Source organism: Notamacropus eugenii, chromosome 1 (genome assembly GCF_028372415.1).
Source record: "Notamacropus eugenii isolate mMacEug1 chromosome 1, mMacEug1.pri_v2, whole genome shotgun sequence".
NCBI classification, from domain to species: Eukaryota; Metazoa; Chordata; class Mammalia; order Diprotodontia; family Macropodidae; genus Notamacropus; species Notamacropus eugenii.
This window is the reverse complement of record NC_092872.1, coordinates 65,674,256-65,695,178: the sequence shown is the minus strand read 5'-3', so window position 1 is coordinate 65,695,178 and position 20,923 is coordinate 65,674,256. Positions and strand designations below refer to the sequence as shown.

The 20,923-nt window shown below is 37.1% G+C and overlaps 1 protein-coding gene across 2 annotated transcripts in view; it reads left to right on the top strand.

Moving 5' to 3' along the window:
* The window catches only part of COL15A1 (collagen type XV alpha 1 chain), a 193,837-nt gene that overhangs the window by 121,035 nt on the left and 51,879 nt on the right, over window positions 1-20,923 (top strand). For both annotated transcript variants that reach the window (XM_072604723.1, XM_072604714.1), the window contains 7 exons: window positions 2,451-2,516; window positions 6,165-6,200; window positions 8,348-8,401; window positions 10,867-10,935; window positions 12,819-12,854; window positions 17,385-17,438; window positions 17,542-17,601. In XM_072604723.1, the coding sequence (XP_072460824.1) occupies window positions 2,451-2,516; window positions 6,165-6,200; window positions 8,348-8,401; window positions 10,867-10,935; window positions 12,819-12,854; window positions 17,385-17,438; window positions 17,542-17,601 (375 nt within the window). The remainder of the gene's footprint in view (window positions 1-2,450; window positions 2,517-6,164; window positions 6,201-8,347; window positions 8,402-10,866; window positions 10,936-12,818; window positions 12,855-17,384; window positions 17,439-17,541; window positions 17,602-20,923) is intronic.

Below are 20,923 nucleotides of genomic sequence, written 5' to 3'. Positions count from 1 at the left end.
GGCAATTTTCAGAGGAAGAAATTAAAGATATCTATAATCATATGAAAAAATGCTCTAAATCACTATTGATTAGAGAGATGCAAATCAAAACAACTGTGAGGTACCATATCACACCTATAAGATTGGCAAACATGACAGAACAAGAAAATGATAAATGCTGGAGAGGATGTGGGAAAGTTGGAATACTAATTCATTGTTGGTGGAGCTGCAAGCGCATCCAACCATTCTGGAGAGCAATTTGGAACTATGCCCAAAGGGCTACAAAAATGTGCATACCCTTTGACCCAGCAATATCGCTACTAGGACTATATCCCCAAGAGATCATAAAAATGGGAAAGGGTCCCACATATACAAAAATATTTATAGCAGCACTCTATGTAGTTGCCAAAAACTGGAAGTCAAGGGGATGTCCATCAATTGGGGAACGGCTGAATAAATTATGGTATATGAATGTAATGGAGTACTATTGTGCCATAAGAAATGATGAACAAGAAGACTTCAGAGAGGCCTGGAAGGACTTATATGACCTGATGCTGAGTGAAAGGAGCAGAACCAGGAGAACTTTATGCACAGCAACGACCACAGTGCGCCAGAGTTTTTTCTGGTAGACTTGGAATTTTGTAATAACGCAAAAACTTCTTATAAAAAAAAAAATCCGAAAGGTGGTTCTCAAGGCAAAATGCCTTCCACACTCAGAGAAAGAAATATGGAAGTCATTCACAAAATGTAGCAGATCATGTTTGTGTATGTGTATGTGTTTGTGTATCATGTTTTGATTTGTTATATGATTTCTTTCATTTATTTTAGTCTGACTACATAGCATGACTATAGTGAAAATATACTCAATAGGAAAGTATATGTAGAACCCATACAGAATTGTATGCAGTCGTGGGGAGGGAGGGAGGTAGTGGGGGGTAGGTGTGGGGGGGATAAAATCTCAATTGTATGGCAGTGATTGTTAAACATTAAAAAATAATAAAAAAAAAAGAATGCCATTTAGACAAAAATGTCAAGTTATTAGTACTAATATCTTACTGTTTACTATTTACTACTATTATTACTATGATATTACTATATTGTTATTACCAGAGAAGTGACCATTATAGATGGCAGGTAAATGTCTTGAGGTTTTAAAGAAAGTAATAAAAGGAAAGGGATACATTGATCAACCATGGGGGATAACTCAAAGTGGACTTAAAGTGTCTAAGGATCACCTAACATTTTTACTGGAAGATAATGCAGAAGGGCATTTTAAACAAACACAATAAAATAAGTCTTGCTTATCAGTCTTGAAATCCTTATGCTGTGAGGTCACAATTACTTCCAGTTCTTTGGAATCAAATAAGAAACCATGGGTGATTAAAACTATTTTTGAAGGTTGGTCTTTCGGTAATTTTGGCCCAGCTATTGAAATATATTGCAAGGAAAACAATATTGAGTTTAAAGCATTGCTGATTCAACCAACTTTACTTGGTTCATTGTACGGGATTGTGAAAATGTAAATTTGCCAAGATGTGGATGAAGCTCTCTGTACCTACCAGTGAATATGAAGATTTAAAGAAAGAAGAGACAGTTCACCTGAAGTTGCTAATATATTTTAAATGACATGACAATAATGATGCTTTCATCTTATTATCAGTGTAGGTTTATCTTTAGGTATGATATTCAGTAGTTATGTAATTTAAAAAACTGTTTTCTGTAAATATATTATTTCATCATAAATGAATCAGAAACATACTTTTTTTTATCCTTTGCTATTCTGTTACATTAACAAATAGATGGGAACTTATTTTAAAATTTTTCATTACACATTTCTATTGTGTTGGAACAATGATCATATTTTACATATAATGTCATATGGTGAGAATTCAAACAATGAGACCCCTTCATAGGCTTCATTGTTTACACAAATCAGGATGTATATATAATTAAAAAACAATGAATTTTAAAAATTGATGAGAAGAAATTTAAGAAAATGGAATACCTGAGTTGTTTAAAAGAATCAAGCAGCATCTATGAATTGGCAGTGACTTATAAAATATAATTATAAGTTATAATATAACTTATTGTTGAAGGTGGTTTTCTTTTTAGTAAAGTTGAATTTAATTAAGACAATGTCATAGACAAAACAGAAAGAGGTAGCTAGGTAGCATATTGGATAGAGTTCTAGACTTGGAGTCAGAAAGACTTTAGTTCGAATCTTGCTTTGGGTACTTGTTACCTCTATGATCCTGAGTAAGTTATTTAACTTCTCCAGGCCCCCATTTTCTTACCTGAAAATGTGGATTATAATAGTACACACCTCATAGTGTTGTTTTGAAGTGAGATACTGAGATAGTCAGTGTAAAGGTCTTCACAAAACATGAAGCACAATATAAATAGTCATTATTCTTATTAACAAAAAAAGGAAAATGTACCATATTCTTATCCATTCTGCTTTTCTTTCCTAGACAATTCTCAATGGCACTGATGGAATGGAGAATATTGCTGAACTTCCTGAACTAATTGGCCCACCGGTAAGTATAAAAAAACTGCTCCAAATTCAGCATTCATATGTAGATGCTAATACTCAACATAATATACCAGGATTTAAGAGCTGTGACACTCAAAAGTAACAGTTTTAGGACTGATCACCCCAATGTGGCCTAATTGAGAATATTATCCCATCTATCTGATACTTGGCTTATTACCATATTCTTAACCTGGACTTTAAGGCAATCAAGGAGTATATTCTGATATTTCCTCATAAATTACTAAGATTATAAAATTTCTCATTAATTAATCATTTAACTCAGCTCCCATTCCAGTTTTTAAATATTATTTATTAAACAAATAAGTTTCTTTTCCCATAAACTTTCATATATGTATACACACATATATATACGTATATATGTATATATATACATATATAAATATATAAAAGTTTATGTGTGTATATACATACACATATACACACACATTTCAGATTTCCTAATTTTCTAGCTAGGCCATTATGGTTTACTATTATATAATTTATTAACAGTATAACAAATAATAAAACAGAAATAATTATTTGCAATCTATCAACTGTGAGAAAGTCAGATTCACTTTTAATCATTGCTGCTGTTGCTGACTTTTGAATACTGGAAACACAGTCTAGCCATTCAGCTTTCTCAGGATAATAGCCAAAATCACTCAAGGATTCTCTTCATCTTGTTTCTTCGCCAGATAAGAGGGAAATTTACTGCTCTCAGGAAATGCCTCTTTAAACTTGTTTTTCCTTGAATGTTAACTCAGTTTCTCAAGAAAAAAATTCTCTTAGCTCCTTATCTCTATGTCTCATCCAGTGTCTCTCCAGCTATCACAGTTATCAAACTCTAGAGTCACATTTAAACTGTCAGTCTTATCACATTCTTTAAAGATCCCTCTTAAAATATAGTAACATATTCATAATCTCTGTGGAGAGAGGTTATTTAACCTGATGTATCAGTAAATTAGTTTGTAAAAACTTCCTTTTAGAAGTTCAAGGTATAGTGAAAAAGAAAAATTAGACAAACCCAAATAGGAAAGAAGGATGTAAAAATAGCTCCATTTTTAAATGACAATTTCCAATTCCTATTCAAAATGCAAGTTCTTTTGAATATTATTATGTCTTATCTGTCTTTATGGAAATATCCCTAAAGTACCCATTGACCATCATTAAAAAGGTATATAGTGTCTATTAAAGAGCAAATTTTAAAATGAGAGAGACCAATAAATTCCTTGAGAGTACTTTTGTCCTTGTATTCTTGCGAACCAGCACAGTGCCTGAAAAATGGTATATTCTTAATAAGTACTAGTTGAATGACTGAAAATCTGGCTGAATTTTTCAGCAGGAAATGAAATGAGAAGAAAAGATACATTTACAGGATAAGAGAATTAAAAGCAATGGAAAAGACCATTTCATACAATAACTTCTCTCCTTTAACATATGATGGAGATTTCAGATGGTGGTGATATCCGTACTCTTTCTTTTATTGTTTTTGTGGCATAAATTTTTGTTTTTCAACCTTTAGAAGTCATTTTAGACAGATTCTTGAATTGGGTGCTTGTATTCATCAGCTTTCCTGCTTATTTCATCTCTAGAAAATTTTTAAAGATCCACGACCTTCCCCATAAAAATTCCATTACTTTTCCCTGTTCAAACTTGAGCTTTTTTTGCCCTAACCAAATACAATACATCAATTACAGAAAGGATAAATAGTCTTGGAGGCCTTTCCTATGTCTTTTCCAATGTTATCTGGAATCAGTTTATTGACAACTTCTTTCAAGTCATTTGTTTACATGTACCAAATTGTGATTGCCATAATTTTCTTGCAAATTAGATAAACCTGTTGGTACTAAGCAAAAGAAGTCATATGGAAGTGGTTGTTGTAGTCCTTGTTAAGGCCAGCAGGAAAGATGTGGAGAAAGTAGCCATCAGCAGTTTTGACCTCAACATGTGTTTCAAACATTGTCTGCTATTTTTTTTATAATGGAGTACATCTTGTCCCCAGTAACATTTTTCCATGGAAATGATTCATTTTTTGACCCTAAATATCTTCAGTAATCAGCTTAACTTACAAAAGGCAACCTTCTTCTGGTGATCATGAAGGCTCTTGATCCTTGAGACAATCAGAGAAAATTTTCATTTCTTGAGTCTTTGTGACCAGTGTCATGACAGTATGGCAAATACTGACATCATACTAATTGTTCTTCAAAAATAAATCTACCTCTTTCTTCTTGGCTTTTTTTTAAAACCACCTTTGGTGAGGTGCTTATTTTTTCTTACCAATCACCATAATTCTCCTCAGAAAACCAAAAAACTAGGAACTCATATTATAATTGAAAACAAGTACATGTATGAGAAGAAAATAAATACCAGGTGGTTAAATACACAGTAGTTAGGAAGAAAAGAGAGTTGAAGGACTGTTACTCGTATCTGACAGTTTCACTCTGTGTCATATAGCATCCCCAAAGTAATTTGAGAAGCATCTCTGAAATTTGACAGTGAACAATCAGATCTGAATCACCATAGCTCGATTATCATGAATTAATCTTATTCATCTTTAACTTCCTTCACATCATGATCACTTTCTTAGCTAAGCTAGAAATGATATTCATGTTCATGTGGAAAGTGGGCTATCCCCAATCCCACTTGTGGCTATTAGAGTAATTTAGATCCCTTACCTACTTTAATACCAATTTGCATCCCAAAGGGTATTGGACTCTTTAATTAGTGTTAATATCCAGCTTATACACAGAGGTGCTTATACTTGAGGTTGACTTACAGATACAAATTTTATAAAAAGTTTTATTTATCTTGGACTTACATATAAAAAGACAAAATAAAAAAGAGCATTTCCACGTACATAGCACAACATAGAGGATTCAATATGAAATGATGAATTTCCATTTCAGACTGTTTACTTAAAAAAAAAAATATGTAATGAGTCCTACACATTGTTTCAAAGCTACCCTGCTTTTCTGTGCTTCCTTTTAAATTTTCTGTTTTTCTCTGCTATGTACTTTTTATTATATTTTTCTCCCTCCCTTCCCATTTTATTCTAGAGAATACAAATAAGCACACACACATACATACACACATACACATATATATACATATATATGCATGTATATACATACATACTTACACATAGACATATGTATGTATGTAAAATCATACTATACATACATTTACTTATCAGTTCTTTCTCTGGAGGTAGATAGCATCTTCCTTCATGAGTCCTGTATAGTTGATTTAAGGCTACGAATTTCTAACCATGTGCTTCCTCCCTAAGCCTCTTCAGTCTAGTGTGACTCCCTATCTTCATACACTCCCACCTCTGAGGTCTTATTACCAGGGAACCCCATTCCTAAGGCTTCTTTGGGGTCATGGCCAGCACTCAGTAAAAGATAACCCATCCCTTCTGATGTAAACTGTGCATATAATTGTATTATCCTCTGTACTCATGTTGCACCCCCCGGACTACTTTTCTTTTAGCTTCTGTTGACAAGATTACTGTTTACATTTCTGAGTATGGCAATAATGTAATAGTTTGTTTTTTTTTAAGATATAATCAAGTGTATGAACAGAATGAGAATGACTTTGCAGCTTAGTCCATAAAAATTCTGCAAGATATATCTGTTGATTTGATGTATTACAGGGGCCAGAGGGCAAGCCCGGTCTGCCAGGATTCCCAGTAAGCATTATGGTCCTTAAATTGGAACTAATAATTAACTAAAATAACAATAGCTTTCATCTTATATTTTACAGTTTAGGAAATACTTCACACATAATATTAACTATGTAATAATGTTTTTATAATATTAAGGGCTAATAATGTTTTACATAATGTTTTCAGATTTGCAAAGTGCTACAATATGTCTTTTACATGCATCATGAGCTATACAATCTATATTTATTATATACTGTTTAAAGGCTAATATTAACACATAGATTTTAAGCGTTACACGGTGTTTTATACATTATATTTTGCATGTTTTATTAACTATTTAATAACACATTTTATTGTATAATTTTAAAGGTTAATAACAATGTTTATACAGTGTTCTAAGCTTTGCAAAGTGCTTTACACACATTACATGCATTTTACATACATAATTAACATACTATATGTGTATTTATTATATAATATTTTAGGATTAATCATATTTTTCTAGGGTTTTAAGATTTTCAATGTTTTATATACATTATCAACTGTGCCATTAATAATGATAGCTATACGGACAGGCATTTATTCAACCTAATGTTTTAAGATTTATAAAGTGATTTACATAAGTACGATGTCCCAAGAGTCTTAGGGCAAATTTAAGCTTTAATGATATTATCAAATTATTATTAAGTTATGTGATTTGATTATATTTATTATTTGGATTATTCAACTAATAAGCTTATCAAAGCTTAAATATGCCCTAAGTCTTTGGGGGCATCCTATATTAGCTCCTTTGAGCCTCACAACAACGCTACGAGACAGGCACTACAGATGAAGAAAGTTCCATTTTACAAATGAAGAAAGTGGGACTCAGGTTACCATGTAATTGAAATCCAAGACAAGCATAGAAATGGCAAGAGAACATGAAAGATAATTCAGATAGGGGTCTGACTAGTTTAAGGTACTTTAAGTACTAAAGTTCTTTAAGGTAGCACCAAAGTACTTTAAGGTACTTTCCAGTTAAGTTTGTGACATGATTACGTTCTAATGATATGAAAACAACAAAGTGGCAGTGTTCTATAAAAATGTCATGAAAGCTGAGGTTTAGAATGAATGAGCAAATGTTTATTTGAAAGGAAACGAAAAGTTGGAGAAAGGGATGGAGCTCTTGGAGAGGTTTTAGGAACAGAAGGGGACCAAAGAAGGGTTAGGTGCCCCCCAAAAAGGAGTGTGAGTATCCAAGCTGAAGTCATCTCCTCAATAGTGAGGTTCATGTTGATAAGCAAAAGGGTGGGAGGGAGATGATGAGAGTAGAGTGAAGCAGGAGGGAAACTGAAGGGATAAATTGAAGATGAACGAGAGAATGAGGACAGTCATGAAGACAATCTGCTGAAGGGGATGGGATTAGGTAGAGGGGTTGGCCTTGACCAGGAGAAGACTGCCTCTTCATCAGAGCCTATGATGGGTGAGTGGGAAGGCAGGAGAGGGTGGTGTGGGAGGATTGAGAAGAGAAGATTTAGAACAGCCTCTGTAGTTAGAGTGATAGAGAATTGCAAAGGGAGGAGTTAAAAGAATCTCCTCCATTGGGTGAAGGCTCAGTTGAGCTTGCATAACATAAATTTGTAGTAGGCTCCAGTCCACTAAGTCTAGTTTCCTAACTTTCTGTAGCTCTGTGTTTGAAAATAGAACAAGGGGGCAAGTGATTTAATAATAGAGGGTAATATAAAGTTGAAATAATTCACCAAAGGGTTAAGATGGGGAACGGAATGTAGCCAGACCAGGGGTGATAGCCTAGGAAAGTCCTAAGGGATTAAGAGACCAGGTTTAGGGACAATAAAATATGGATAGTGATGGAATAATAAAAGATTATGTTTGAATAAAGGAATTTCAGAGTTCTTGAATAGGGAAGTGAAACATTTATGGGTGATGGCAAGAAGAGAGGAACTGATCATGGAAGTTGAATAGATTGGGTATTTGAAGGAATATCAAATATATATTGAAGTCCCTCCCAATTCCTAGTCTAGACCTCTTTCCTCCAAAATCCATTTTAAAATCAATATAATAGTATAATTTTCCCAGACTTTCCGTATGGCTAGCAATCTTTTTTTTTTTTTGCTTTTGACAAATTAATTCTAAATAAAGGATATTAATTTTCTTTTATTATATTTTTATAGGGCCCAAAGGGACCAAAAGGTGACACTGGATTTCCAGGGTTACCAGGAGAAAAGGTAAGAGGGAAATAGAGGTAGAAGTTATGACTGTTCTCAAGAATTTGTGAAATAATCCAAAATTAGTTGAAATCATCTATTATTTTCCATTTTTCCAATCTTACCATGCTAATGGTCTTACAGTTTTGAAAGCAAATGAATAATAAAATGAGTAACAAAATATGAAGTCATTTACCCAGATATTATTACCTTGAATGTTAATGTTCATTTACTATAGCCCTGTCTAGAATTTGATAGCACTGTGGTTATAAATTCATAGAAGAGTGGCATTGAGATTCCTGAAATCATTTAGTCCAGTTCCTACTTTATGGGCAAATCTTTCTTCTTTGTTTTCCTTTTTCCCCCCACAGTGATTTAATATTTTATTTTCCCCATTATGTGTAAAAATGATTTTTAACATTCATTTTTCTAAAATTTTGAGCTCCAGATTTTTCCCTTCCCTTGTTCATTGTGAAGGCAAACAATCTGATATATGTGCAGTCATGCAAAACATACTTCCACGTTAGTCAAGTTGAAGCACAAATTTTTCTTAAGTATCATTGCAAAATGGTCCCATAGCCTCCTACAGGGACAGGGAATTTGCTAGCTTCTGAAGCAGCCCTGGGCAAGCATCTACCATGCTTTCAAATACTCTCAATGCCCAGAATGCATAGAGGTGCCCTCCTTCCTTGCTAGTTTCATTCTTCTGAAAGCCAAAAGGAAAAAGAGGGAGAAGAAAGGAGGGAGTTAGCATCTAAGGAAGGAAGGTATGACTGTTATTCTATGGGATAGCAGAAGAGTCAACCTTAGAAGAAGTCATGGTATGATTATAGTTATAAAAAGAATGTATGTACCTTGACCCCCAAAGCCTCCCCTACCAATTTTGTCATTAATTTAGTGATTTTAACTGGTTCTCTGATTTCATTTGTATCAGGAACTCTCAAATGAAAAATCTCCTTCTATTTATGCAGGCTGGCACCTTCTCTGAAACTTATAAAACTACCTAGAGCACAGAGAGGTGTCCAGGGTCACACAGCTAGTATATGTCAGAGGTGGAATTTTAATTCAGATCTCCCTTGCTTTGTCTATCTGCTGTACTACGCTGCCTTTCAACATCAATTGGTTACTTAAATTCCATAATCTTTATTGATTTGTATCATATTTAACTGAAATGCAAATACCCCTGAAAGGAACAATACATTATGCTTTATTTTCCATTTATATCTTAGTATGACTAGTAATAAATCCCTTCATGACAATGGTTTTGAATCAATTAATATTTATTAATAATATAATATTTATTATAATGAAAGTTATCAAATATAATAAATTTATTAAACATTTATTGTTATTATTTATTAAGTTTTGAGAAGGACGAGAAAAGAGAAACCTATGAAAGCCATGCACACCTGGGAAGGAGAGTCGGGAAGTAAAACAGAATAAAAAAGACCGTAAACAGGTTATTTAAGAGGTTCTGGAGAAAAACTTGCATAATTTTCTCTCTGAACAATACCCCTAGGTGGCATAAATTCTTGTGATATCATCTATTGCATAATCAACTCTGGTGAGTCAAAACACTAATTCTTAGGAAAGACAAGCGGCAGAGTGGATTGAGTCTTAATCTTTATATCAGGGAGAACTAGGTTCCAATTCTACTTGACTTTGACAAGATGTGTGACCCTGGGCAAATTATCTACCTCTCCATGCCTCAATCGCCTCTTCTGTAAAATGTAGGGGATAGACTTAATGGACTATAAGCCTCCTTTTAGCTCTAGATCTATGATCCCAGAAGAAAACAGAATCTGAAGTATTGTTTGCTAAGTCGGGTATTTTCAAACAAACAATAAATAGAGCAGGAGGGAAATGGTAGACATTTAAAATCACCATTATCAAATTTGCCTAAAATCAAATTGAAGACTAATGCTAAGTAGGAGAGAAAGGTAGAAAGGAAGAAAATGAAGCAGAAAGCAAGGCCACTCTTAAATGTCTTTTCCTCCATTTCTATGCAGCCAAGTGGAAAAAACCAACTTCCTCAAATGAACATGAGATTAAAGGCTCTCTGGGAGAAATTTTTTTAATTTTTTAAAATCAAAATAGCATCATACATTATGCATGTTTGCTACAAGGAATTTTTTCTTTCTTCTTTCAATTTGTTAGAGGGTGAGAGGGAGAGAAAATAAATTTCTGTCAAGTTTTTTTTTTCTTAAACAATTTTTAAAATACAGAGGTGGGGTGATTACAGATGTGGAGTATTCATTACAGATGAAGTCATTATCTTACTGGTTTTGCATAATTGTGTTGTTTTGTTTCAGGAGACCTCTCATGGAGGTAAATGTTTGTAATGTAGAAGCAAAACACATCAATAAAATTAAAAAGAAAAGATGCTAAGCATATTGGAGGCTGCCACTGGTTCAGTGAACTGTGTGAGGGTAAATATTTTTTAAAATGACCAAAATGGCTTCCTCAGAAAGTTCTCTGCATTTCAGGGTGAGAAGGGTGAACCAGGAACCATTCTTGCTGGAGATATTCCCTTTGACAAGTCGATGTGGATAAAGGTAAAGGTCTCACCAGATTTATTGACTTTTTATGGGCATTTGCGTTGACTGTCCTTCATTGGTACCTTAAAGTTTCTCTGAAGAAAATTTTGCCCAGTCTCTTTTAGTGCCACATCCCTTTTGATGTCTGTCCTGGGCCCTCATGTCTTTTGATGATTTCATCAGAGTTCAAGTATCATCTTTATGAAGATGTCTCCTAAATTTGCACATCCATTCTCATCTGTTTCCTGAGCAACAATTCCACATCCTCAGCTTCCTGCTGGACATCTCCACCTAGATGTCACCTAGGCATCTCAAATTCAAAGTGTTCCAAACATTCCTCATTATCTTAGCCCCAAACCACCCCACCTACCCCCTTTTCTTGACTTCTCTATTTCTGTTAAGGGCATCACCCAAATTCAGAGCCTCATAGTCATCATCATCTCTTCTTTCTTACCCTTTCTACCCCTTTCCCATCTTTCCAATTCTCATTGATTTAACTTCCTCAACATCTGTGGAATCCATCCCTTCTCCCCCACTCTTAGATCACCATTCCAGTTCAGGCCCTAATCATCTTTTTTTTTAATTTAAATTTATTTATTTTTAGTTTACAACATTCAGTTCCACGAGCTTTTGAGTTTTAAATTTTCTCCCCTCTCTCTCCTCCCCCCTCCCCAAGATGGCATGCAATCTGATATGGGCTCTATATATACATTCATATTAAATATATTTTCATATTAGTCATGTGTAAAGAAGAATTATAACCAATAAAATGAACCATGAGAAAGAAGAAACAAAACAAAACAAAAAAAAGAGAGAGAGCAAATAGTATGTTTCTATCTGCAAACTCCATAACTCTTTCTTTGAATGTGGGCAGCATTTTCCATCATGAAGCTTTTGGAGTTGTCTTAGAACCTTGCATTGGCCATTGCACACTGTCGCTGCTACTGTGTACAAAGTTCTCCTGGTTCTACTCACTTCACTCAGTATCAGTTCATATAAGTCTTCCAGGTTTTTCTGAAATCTGTCTGCTCATGATTTCTTATAAAACAGTATTCCATTACATTCATATACCACAACTTGTTCAGCCATTCCCCAATGGATGGGCATCCCAACAATTTCCAGTTCTTGGACACCACAAAAAGAACTGCTATAAATATATTTGTACATTGGGTCTTTTTTCCCATTTATATGATCTCTTTGGAATACAGACCTAGAAGTGGTATGGCTGGGTCAAAGCCTAATCACCTTTTATTTGGACTATTATAATATCCTCTTCATCTGACTCCTAGTCTTCAGTATTTCTCTTATCCAATGTATCCCCCCTTCTACAAAATCGATATCCTGCAAAAATTATAATATGGAGGTACAACAGTCTTCTGCACCTGTTTAAGAAACCTTAATGGCTCCCTATTGATGCTAGGATGAAACTCAAGCTCCTCTGTTTGGCCTTCAAAGTCTTTCATCATCTGGCTCTAGCCTTTAGACTGATCACACTTCACTCCCCTTCATTCACTCTACTGTCCTGCCAAATGTGCCCATTTGATGGTTCATGACGCAAAAGGCCAATGATGTTCCATCTCCTGGATCTCTGCCTGCTCTTTGTGGAATCCCTGGCTTCCTTCAAATGCCACCTTTTCCAGTAGACCTCTCCTGATCTCCCTACCTTGCCCTATGCCCATTACTTTGCATTTCCTCTCACCTTGATACAGCTATTTTGCACATACTTATCTGAACATATACTGTATTCCCCTAGTGAAATGTAAGCTCCTTCAGGACAAGGCCTTTTTTGGTTTCTCTTTGTATTCCTAGCACCTACCTAGGCCAGTACCTCACTCATCATATATGCCTAATATATGCCGGCTGAATGAAGTGGAATGATTAACGCAAAAATTTTTTTTCAGGGTGAATTTGGAATGCAGGGACCACCAGGGCCAATGGTATGAGAAAACATTCCGTATGACAGTATTTCAAACGTCATGCTCCATGTAGCTGAATTGTTTATGACCTTTTATTATTCACAATGACCCAAGAATATGTTTGTTGCAACCTAAATGTTCATCAGGAGTGTTAATACTTCAAGCAGGTGCTAAATTTCACTGGTCTTTACTTTTGTTTCCATCATAAATGCTTGTGTTATGCAAACATCCCCAGTGAGGACTAGCATCTCCTAAAGCTGATGTGTTTTGTAAATAATTCTTCTAGGCCCATGCAGAAGGCCAGTGGAATAAGAAGCTAGGCAATTCCTTTTAAATATCAGCCTTTTGCTGGGATTGAATATTAACTTAGAAAATGCTGTCCTTCTTATTCAGAGATAACATTTCTGCTAGTGATCACTGTCTGTATGTATGGGGGCTGAAAAGAGTGAGTGTGTATGTGTATGTGTGTGTGTGTGAGAGAGAGAGAGAGAGAGAGAGACAGAAAGAGACAGAGAGAGGGGGGAGAGAGACAGAGAGGGAGAGGGGGAAAAAGAGAGGGGGAGAGAGAGAGCAGGAGAAGAGAGGGAGAGAGGATGAGGAAAAGAAAGGGAGAAAGAGAGTGGAGGAAAAAAGAGAGAGAGAAACAGAGAGAGAAAGAAGAAGGAGGAGAAGGAGGAGGAGGAAAAGAGAGGGAGAAAAAGAGAAAGAGCAAAAACCAACCAGGCCTTTCTACATTAAACACTGCCCTTTGATTTTCAGCTATGGCAGTGTGGACTGTCGCTGTGTTTTCCCTCAGTTCCTGAGATTCAGAGCCCAATGGAAGCCTTTGCTTGCAAACCATCACCCCATGCCTTCTTGCCATCCCCTGGGCTGATTTGTCAGCCAGCCTCTGCTCTACTGCATTGCTTGAAGCTTCACTCCAGTGAGTTTATCTGTTCTCTCTGCTTCCAACCTCTCTCTCTCTGTCTCTCTCTCTCTCTGTCTCTCTCTCTCTTTCCCTCTCTCTCTGTCTCTCTCTCTCTGTCTCTCTCTCTGTCTGTCTCTCTGTCTCTCTCTCTGTCTGTCTCTCTCTCTCTCTCTCTCTCTCTTTCCCTCTCTCTCTGTCTCTCTTTCCCTCTCTCTCTCTCTCTCTCTTTCTCTGTCTCTCTCTCTGTCTCTGTGTCTCTGTCTCTCTCTGTCTCTCTCTGTCTCTCTCTGTCTCTCTCTCTGTCTCTCTCTGTCTCTCTGTCTCTGTCTCTGTCTCTGTCTCTGTCTCTGTCTCTGTCTCTCTCTCTCTCTCTCTCTCTCTCTCTCTCTCTCTCTCTCTCTCTCTGTTTCTCTCTGCTTGCTGCTCTATAGCCACTTTGATCCCCTACTGTCATCCATATCTGTGTGTGTCCAGCCGGGGGGGGGGGGGGGGGCAGTAAGGGTGGAGGAGGGGTGTTATACTTCGATGAACTCTCTTCTATGAGAGTAGACTGACTATGTTCCTGTGCCTCCCTCCAAATGAGCCTTTCTTTCCAATCCTTTAGTCATATTCATAGATGACATTGATTGAATTACTCAAGAATGGATTTGAGGTCTCAGGTCTCAGAGGTAAAAGGGGTGGACACTTTGACCTCTGCTTTATGGACCTTTAGTCTGGCCTGAGTCTCAATGCCAGTATTGGGATCAGAGTCCGCTAGCTTCCTTAAAGGATTTAAATGATGACTGTTGGAGGAAAAGAGAGAGAGAAAGAGACATTGTCTCACCGTATTAAAAGCCAACACATGACTATCACCTATGGATAGGCAGGCAGACACGTAGAGCATTTACTAAGTGTTTATTTTGTGCCAGTCACAGTGCTAAGCATTGTGGATACTATGGCTGCAATACATAAGAAGTTCTCAAACTTCTTGGTCTCAGGGCTCCTTTCTAGAGGAATCAACATAAGCTCTCATGTGTGGGGCAGAGATCACCACCTCAATAAATGTCGAAGTCTGAATCGGAGATCAGGAAAGATCTTTATTCTTTCTCATGAGAAAGGGCACAGCCCTTATTGCTCAATCATCAGTAGTCAGGGAGTACCCTCACTGGTCACAGGAAGCAGATTTTTATAGCCCTAACCCAAGTTCCCTAACCCCTCTCCATCCATTTCCCCATTGGCTGAGTACTCGGACGTACAATCTCATCATGACAGCTACTTTCCAATAGAAACAATTATGCCCACATTTGTCTGTGAAAAGATACGTGTACCAGGAAGCAGGGAAGGTCACCTCGTGGATTTGGGGGAATGGTAACTTATCACAGGGGCTACTGAGACTTAAGATGATATGTAGAAACTAAACAAAGCGGGAAAGTCCTTCTAGTCTTCAAGTGAGGAAGCTACACTATAGGCCATCTGCCATATCTTAGTGGCAATTAGAAAGAAACTAGACCGCCGTCTGGTAGAAAGTGCAGAGTTCTATCTCCACAGCTAAATACATTCTATACAGAAGGCCATTCTGCAGGGTCTGGTGGCTGGGTCTGCTCTTTCCTTTTATTGTGAATATGTTGTTTTGTGTGCTGATGCTTTCAGTTCCCATCAGAACCAGATAGGTCTGGTCCTTTTTCTCCCCCATTGGAGAGCAGGTCATTTTTATAGATTTGCATGAAATTCTATGTGTCTAAAGGGAATGAGAGGCATGCTCTAAGATGGTCAGTCCTTTTTTTTCCCCTTAGAGAGCAGGCCATCTTTATAGTTTCATGTTTGTTTGCATGAACTTCTGTGTAGCTAAAGGGAATGGGAGGCATACTCTAAGATGATCATTTGAGCAAGGGTTTAGTGGCTACTGATGGGAGCTGGTTTCACTTTGGTCTACAGCCAAATTTCTGAGAGCGTGTTCTGAGGCTACTCACCCATCCTCAGGCCTTGAAGCAGAAAGAGCAGTCAGAAAAGATTTCTCCTCACTGGAGGAATGGAGAGGCCAAGAGACCTTGATACCAACATGGAATTGCCAAAGTTTTGGTTATTTCCCAACTGATACTCTTGACCTCTCCTACCTTATCTCAAGGTAATTCAAACCAAATCAAATCATAACACAGTAAGCACTACTCAAAGCACTGAGCTAGGCTCTGAGGGAGATAAAAAGAGAAATAAGAGTGGTGCTAGCCTTCTAGGAGTTTCTAATCTAATAGGGGAGATAAGGAGTATATACTACCTTTTTACCTTTTGTCTAATAGAAATAGGAAAGTGACTTGTAGGGGAGGGGAGTGTCAAATTGGAGGCACCAAATGGGATAGAGAGGCAGATTTTGAATTTAGATACCTTTTGCATTGATGACAAAACATCCAAGGAAATAGATCCAAGCTAGAAATAGCTTTTTTAAAAAAAATTATCCACATGCTTGTATTCCAAATGCTGGTATATCTTCATTTTATTGGAACTTGGCGGAGGTAACATTCACCACATGATTTTCTTTCTCTTAGTCTAGCCCAAGTCTTTGACCCCGGTAAATCTTTCATAAGGTGAAAAGTTCCTCAGCTGCTCAAACTATAACAAACTAAAAACTAACCCGCCTTCGCCATTCCATCATGATTTAGACCATGTGCCATGATTCCAACCATCATGAGAAGCTTCAACATGGTTCTGAGATTTTGCTTGTGCTTCCTAGAGCAAAGAATTTTTTGCCCAAGGAAACTCTTGGCCTCCACATTTATCCAGTAACTGCTTGTTTTGTCTTGGAAATTTTCCTCAGATTGAATGTCTATCTAAACTAGCTTTTTATATAATTGTGATTTGTATTCTGAGCATTGATCATGGGTAGACTAGTTCATCTTTCATGAATTATGTATGATTTTTCAATGTAATAAATTTATGAATAGTCTAAATCAGTGTTATCTCAGAATAGGTACTGGGTAATTTCCATCTCACGGAGGCAGCATGGCATAGTAAATGGAAGACTAGCTTTGGAATCAGGAAGCCCTGGGTGTAATTTCTACCACCAATATATTCTAACCATATGACTAAAGGCAAGTCATTTAAACTTTCTGGGTACCAGGCAACTGTCTAAAATTGAAAGTTATAGATGACTTCATGAACCTATCAATGAAGGGGGTTTCCATACACAAAAGTTCCTTATATTAATGAAACCACAGATCAGAAACAATTATATTTTTTATTCAACTACTTACAACTTTTAAATTAGCTGAGAATTGTGGATATTAGCATCTCATGCCCTGTACTATTTTTGGGACCAGAGGTCAAACTTACTGATCCTGAGAACCCAGTCAATAACGTTGTGTTTGTGTGTGTGTGTGTGTGTGTGTGTGTGTGTGTGTGTGTGTTGGAATGGATTTCATGTCCCAAGAGGGTATCCTCACATTTTCCATTTTCAATTCATTACCTCTTTTCTCTTTAGCTCCCTTTCTCTTCTTTACCCTCGAAGACAATCCTCTATCCTTTCCATTTTTTATAACTAACTTCTTAGAGTCTAGTGGGTTTTTTCTTTCTTAGTAAATGTGAAGTGTCAGCCTTAGTTTCTGTAGGTGAGTAATGTGTCACAAAACGTAAGTTCTGTTCTTAACCAACAATACTTTTTACTTTGACCACAGGGGCCCAAAGGACCACCTGGACATAAGGGAGAGTTAGGCTTCCCAGGGCGACCAGTAAGTATTAGTATTTCACAAACTGAAGTCTGTGAAAATTATTGTGAATGTAGATATAATTAAAATTAAACTATATGCTGAAACACTATTTTCTAAATTTCAGGGAAGGCCTGGTCTAAATGGACTAAAAGGTGCCAAAGGAGAACGTGGAGTAGTTTTATTAGTAAGTACCTGTGGGTGCTATTTCTTACATGATGAGACTTTACCTCATTGAGCCAGTCATTAAGGAATAAGGACTCTGTCTCAAAGACATGATATGTCAGTTCAACTAGTCCCTCACTGCTGCCTGTCAATGCCTTTATCCATCCCCTGCTCATTCGTCAGCTTATTCCTCCACAGAGATTTTTCCAAACCTATTCTGTACTCCTCAAGCACTAATTCCTCCTTCTTGCCTCACCTTTCACAGACAACTCCTCTTGCTACCCTACCTAGAAGATTAAAGTTTTAAGAGATCAATTTCCCCCACTGGCCTTCTATTCCACTTCAGAATATCTCTACAGCTACATCAAGCCTGTCTTTATTTCTTCCTGTCTCAGAAAAGATGTATCTTTACTTTCTAAAACAGAGAAGTGGAAAAGTACTAGATTTAGAGTTGGAGAATCTGGGTTTTAATAGCAACTGGGCCATTTACTTTCTGTGTAAACTTTGATAAATCATTTGCTTTCTCTGGGTCTCAGTTTCCTCATCTGTAAAAAGGGAGAATTGTACTTCAGATGATTTTTGAGGTATGTTCCAATTTTAAATCAATGATCTTCCCCTTGTTTTCATACCCTTCCCTCCAAAATTGTATTTCATCAAATACCCCCTCTCTATACAGTCCCTTTGAATTCTAAGTGGCTCAGTGGACAGAACACTGAACTTGAAATTGTCTTCCTGAGTTCAAATCTGGCCTCAGACACTAACTAGCTGTGTGACCCTGGGCAAGTCATTTCACCCTGTTTCCCTCAATTTTCTCATCTATAAAGTAAGTTGGAGAAGGAAATGGCAAACCACTCCAGTATCTTTGCCAAGAAAACCCCAAATGGAATCAAGAAGACCCTATTCAGACATGACTGAAATGACTGAACAACCCCCCAAAACTGACTCTTATTCCTCTATCTTCAAATATGCTCTGATCTCCCCTATCTTGAAAAATCCTTCACTCAACACTATAATGCTCTCAAACTGTTTCTTACCTCTCATCCCTTTAGCTGTCAAACTTTTTAAGCCAGTGGTCTACATTAGCTTGTGTCTGTCTCCTGATTTTTCTTACTCCTCCCCAACCCCCCAGCATTCTGTTTTTTATTCTCAACATATTTCTGGGACTGTCTTGTTCAAAGTGATTATAATAACTAGCATTTGTGTAGCCCCTTTAAGATTCACAAAATGCTTTACAAATACGATCTCGTTTCATCCTCACAACTCTGGGAAGTAGGTGTTATTATGACCTCCACTTTTCAGATCAGGACCCTGAGGCAGTCAGAGGTTAAGGAACTTGTGCAGCTAGTAAGTGAATGAGGCTGGATTCAAACTCAGGTCTCCTAAGTCCAGCCCTACCACCCTATCACCATGCCACCTCCACGACCCCATAATAGATCTCCAATGCCCTCTCCCCATATAATGGTGGTAGGGCGAGTTTGAGGGGTGATTTCAGCAAAAAACTTGGTCAGATGGGCCAGGGTTTAGGCAAGGTTGTGGTAAAGAAGGCATTTGAAGGAACATATGCCCTTTCTTCCCATCAACACTCTAAGATCCTTGAGGTCAGGGATTAAGCATTTCTTCTTTGTATTCCCACTATACCCACTGGACTCTAGTCCAATGATTTACAAATTGGATGTGCTCAATGAGTCTGATTAATTCAACAAACCTACATTAAATGCCTAGTATGTGCAGTATATTGTGTTAGGTTTAAAGGGATATGTGGGTGTATACATATATATGCATTTGTATTCACATATTTGTCCCCTCAAACTTAACACAGTCATGGGTTTATACCGTGCAGGAAGGAAGGTTGTGGGGAGGACTGTGAATGCCAAAACTTTTTCCACATGATACAGGTAGACAACTCATCTACAACTTAAAAATCTTTGAAAGTTCCCTGGGACATTGAGAGGTTAAGTGACTTACTTATGGCAACAAAATATGTACATGTCCGAGGCAAGACTTGTATCCATGTCTTCCATAATCCAAGGCCATACTTCTGTCTACTAAGTGATTCTAAGGATAAGAACAGTGATTTGCTTTTTAACCCAGCCCTTCTCTTGGGATAAGAACAGTGTTTTGTTTTGTTTTTTTTTAACTCAGCCCTTCCCCTCAAGGAACGTAGTCTAGTAGAAGAACTTGCCGATGAATAACATGAGAACTTAAAAGATCCTATTCTTTACAAAAGTCAAGTTCTTCTTGGATCAAAATGTAGATAAACTTCAGAGTGAGCACCAGTAAAATAAAGTTAACTCCCTTCTCCTTGATGTCTTATGAAAGCTGTCAAAGTTCAGAAACCCTTGTCCGTGACCTTCAAATAACTCCACACATGCTCACGAAATTCATTCAATTTCCAGTCATGCCTGACTCTTCATGACCCTGTCTTAGCAAAGATACTAGAGTGGTTTGTCATTTCCTTCTCCAGCTCATTTCACAGATGAAGAAACTGAGGTCAACAGGGATAAATGACTTGCCCAGGGTCACATATTAGTGTCTGAAGAAAATGGATCTATTGAACCTACTTCCCAAACACAGAACAGAGAAGCCCATGGTTCTGTATTTCTTTGGAGGGAGTAGAAGGAATGACATTACCCAAAGGTTGACAGAAGAACTTTCTAATAGCAAAGCCCCCTTTGCCTCACCTATTGGGTATAACACAGTAAAAAAACAAAAACAAAAAAACCCTAGAAAATCTTCCCTCTGCTTTCAGAGTGTGTATTTATTTGCAATATGAACTGACTGCTTGGATGTTTCAGTTGTTAGGGATACTGAGTAAAGATTAGTTATCCTAGGTATATACAATGTATCCCCAGGTACAATCAAGGAATAAGTGCTTCCAGGTATTCTCCTATCTACTGGTGGCCTGACTTAAATTTGTTACCCAATTCCAGGTTAGTAGTTCTTGAACCTCAGTAATTCCCCACCTCCTCTTGATTCCCATGTTCCCAGTTATATTTTGATAATCTGATTCTTTACCTTCCTTAAAACCATGATGTCTGCATTAAAGTGGTCACCAGACTCCAATGCCTAATTTCCCTTTGATGGTTTATAGGTTAGTTTTGCCAGATCGCTATTTTTTATTCTTTTGCTGCAACTCACTGGTTTGGTTTTTGGCATTCTTCTCCTTGGATTGCATTCTAAACATAAATAATCTAGTTATTCTAGGTCAGTGGAAAGGGCCTTATTTACTACCTGTCAGAACCTGGCTGTGTATCAGGAGCCAGCTGAGAGACATCCTTTTTTAAAGAGCAGAGTAGTTGGTGCCAAGAGACCACCTGCAGGAATTTCGTCAGTTCTAATCCTGT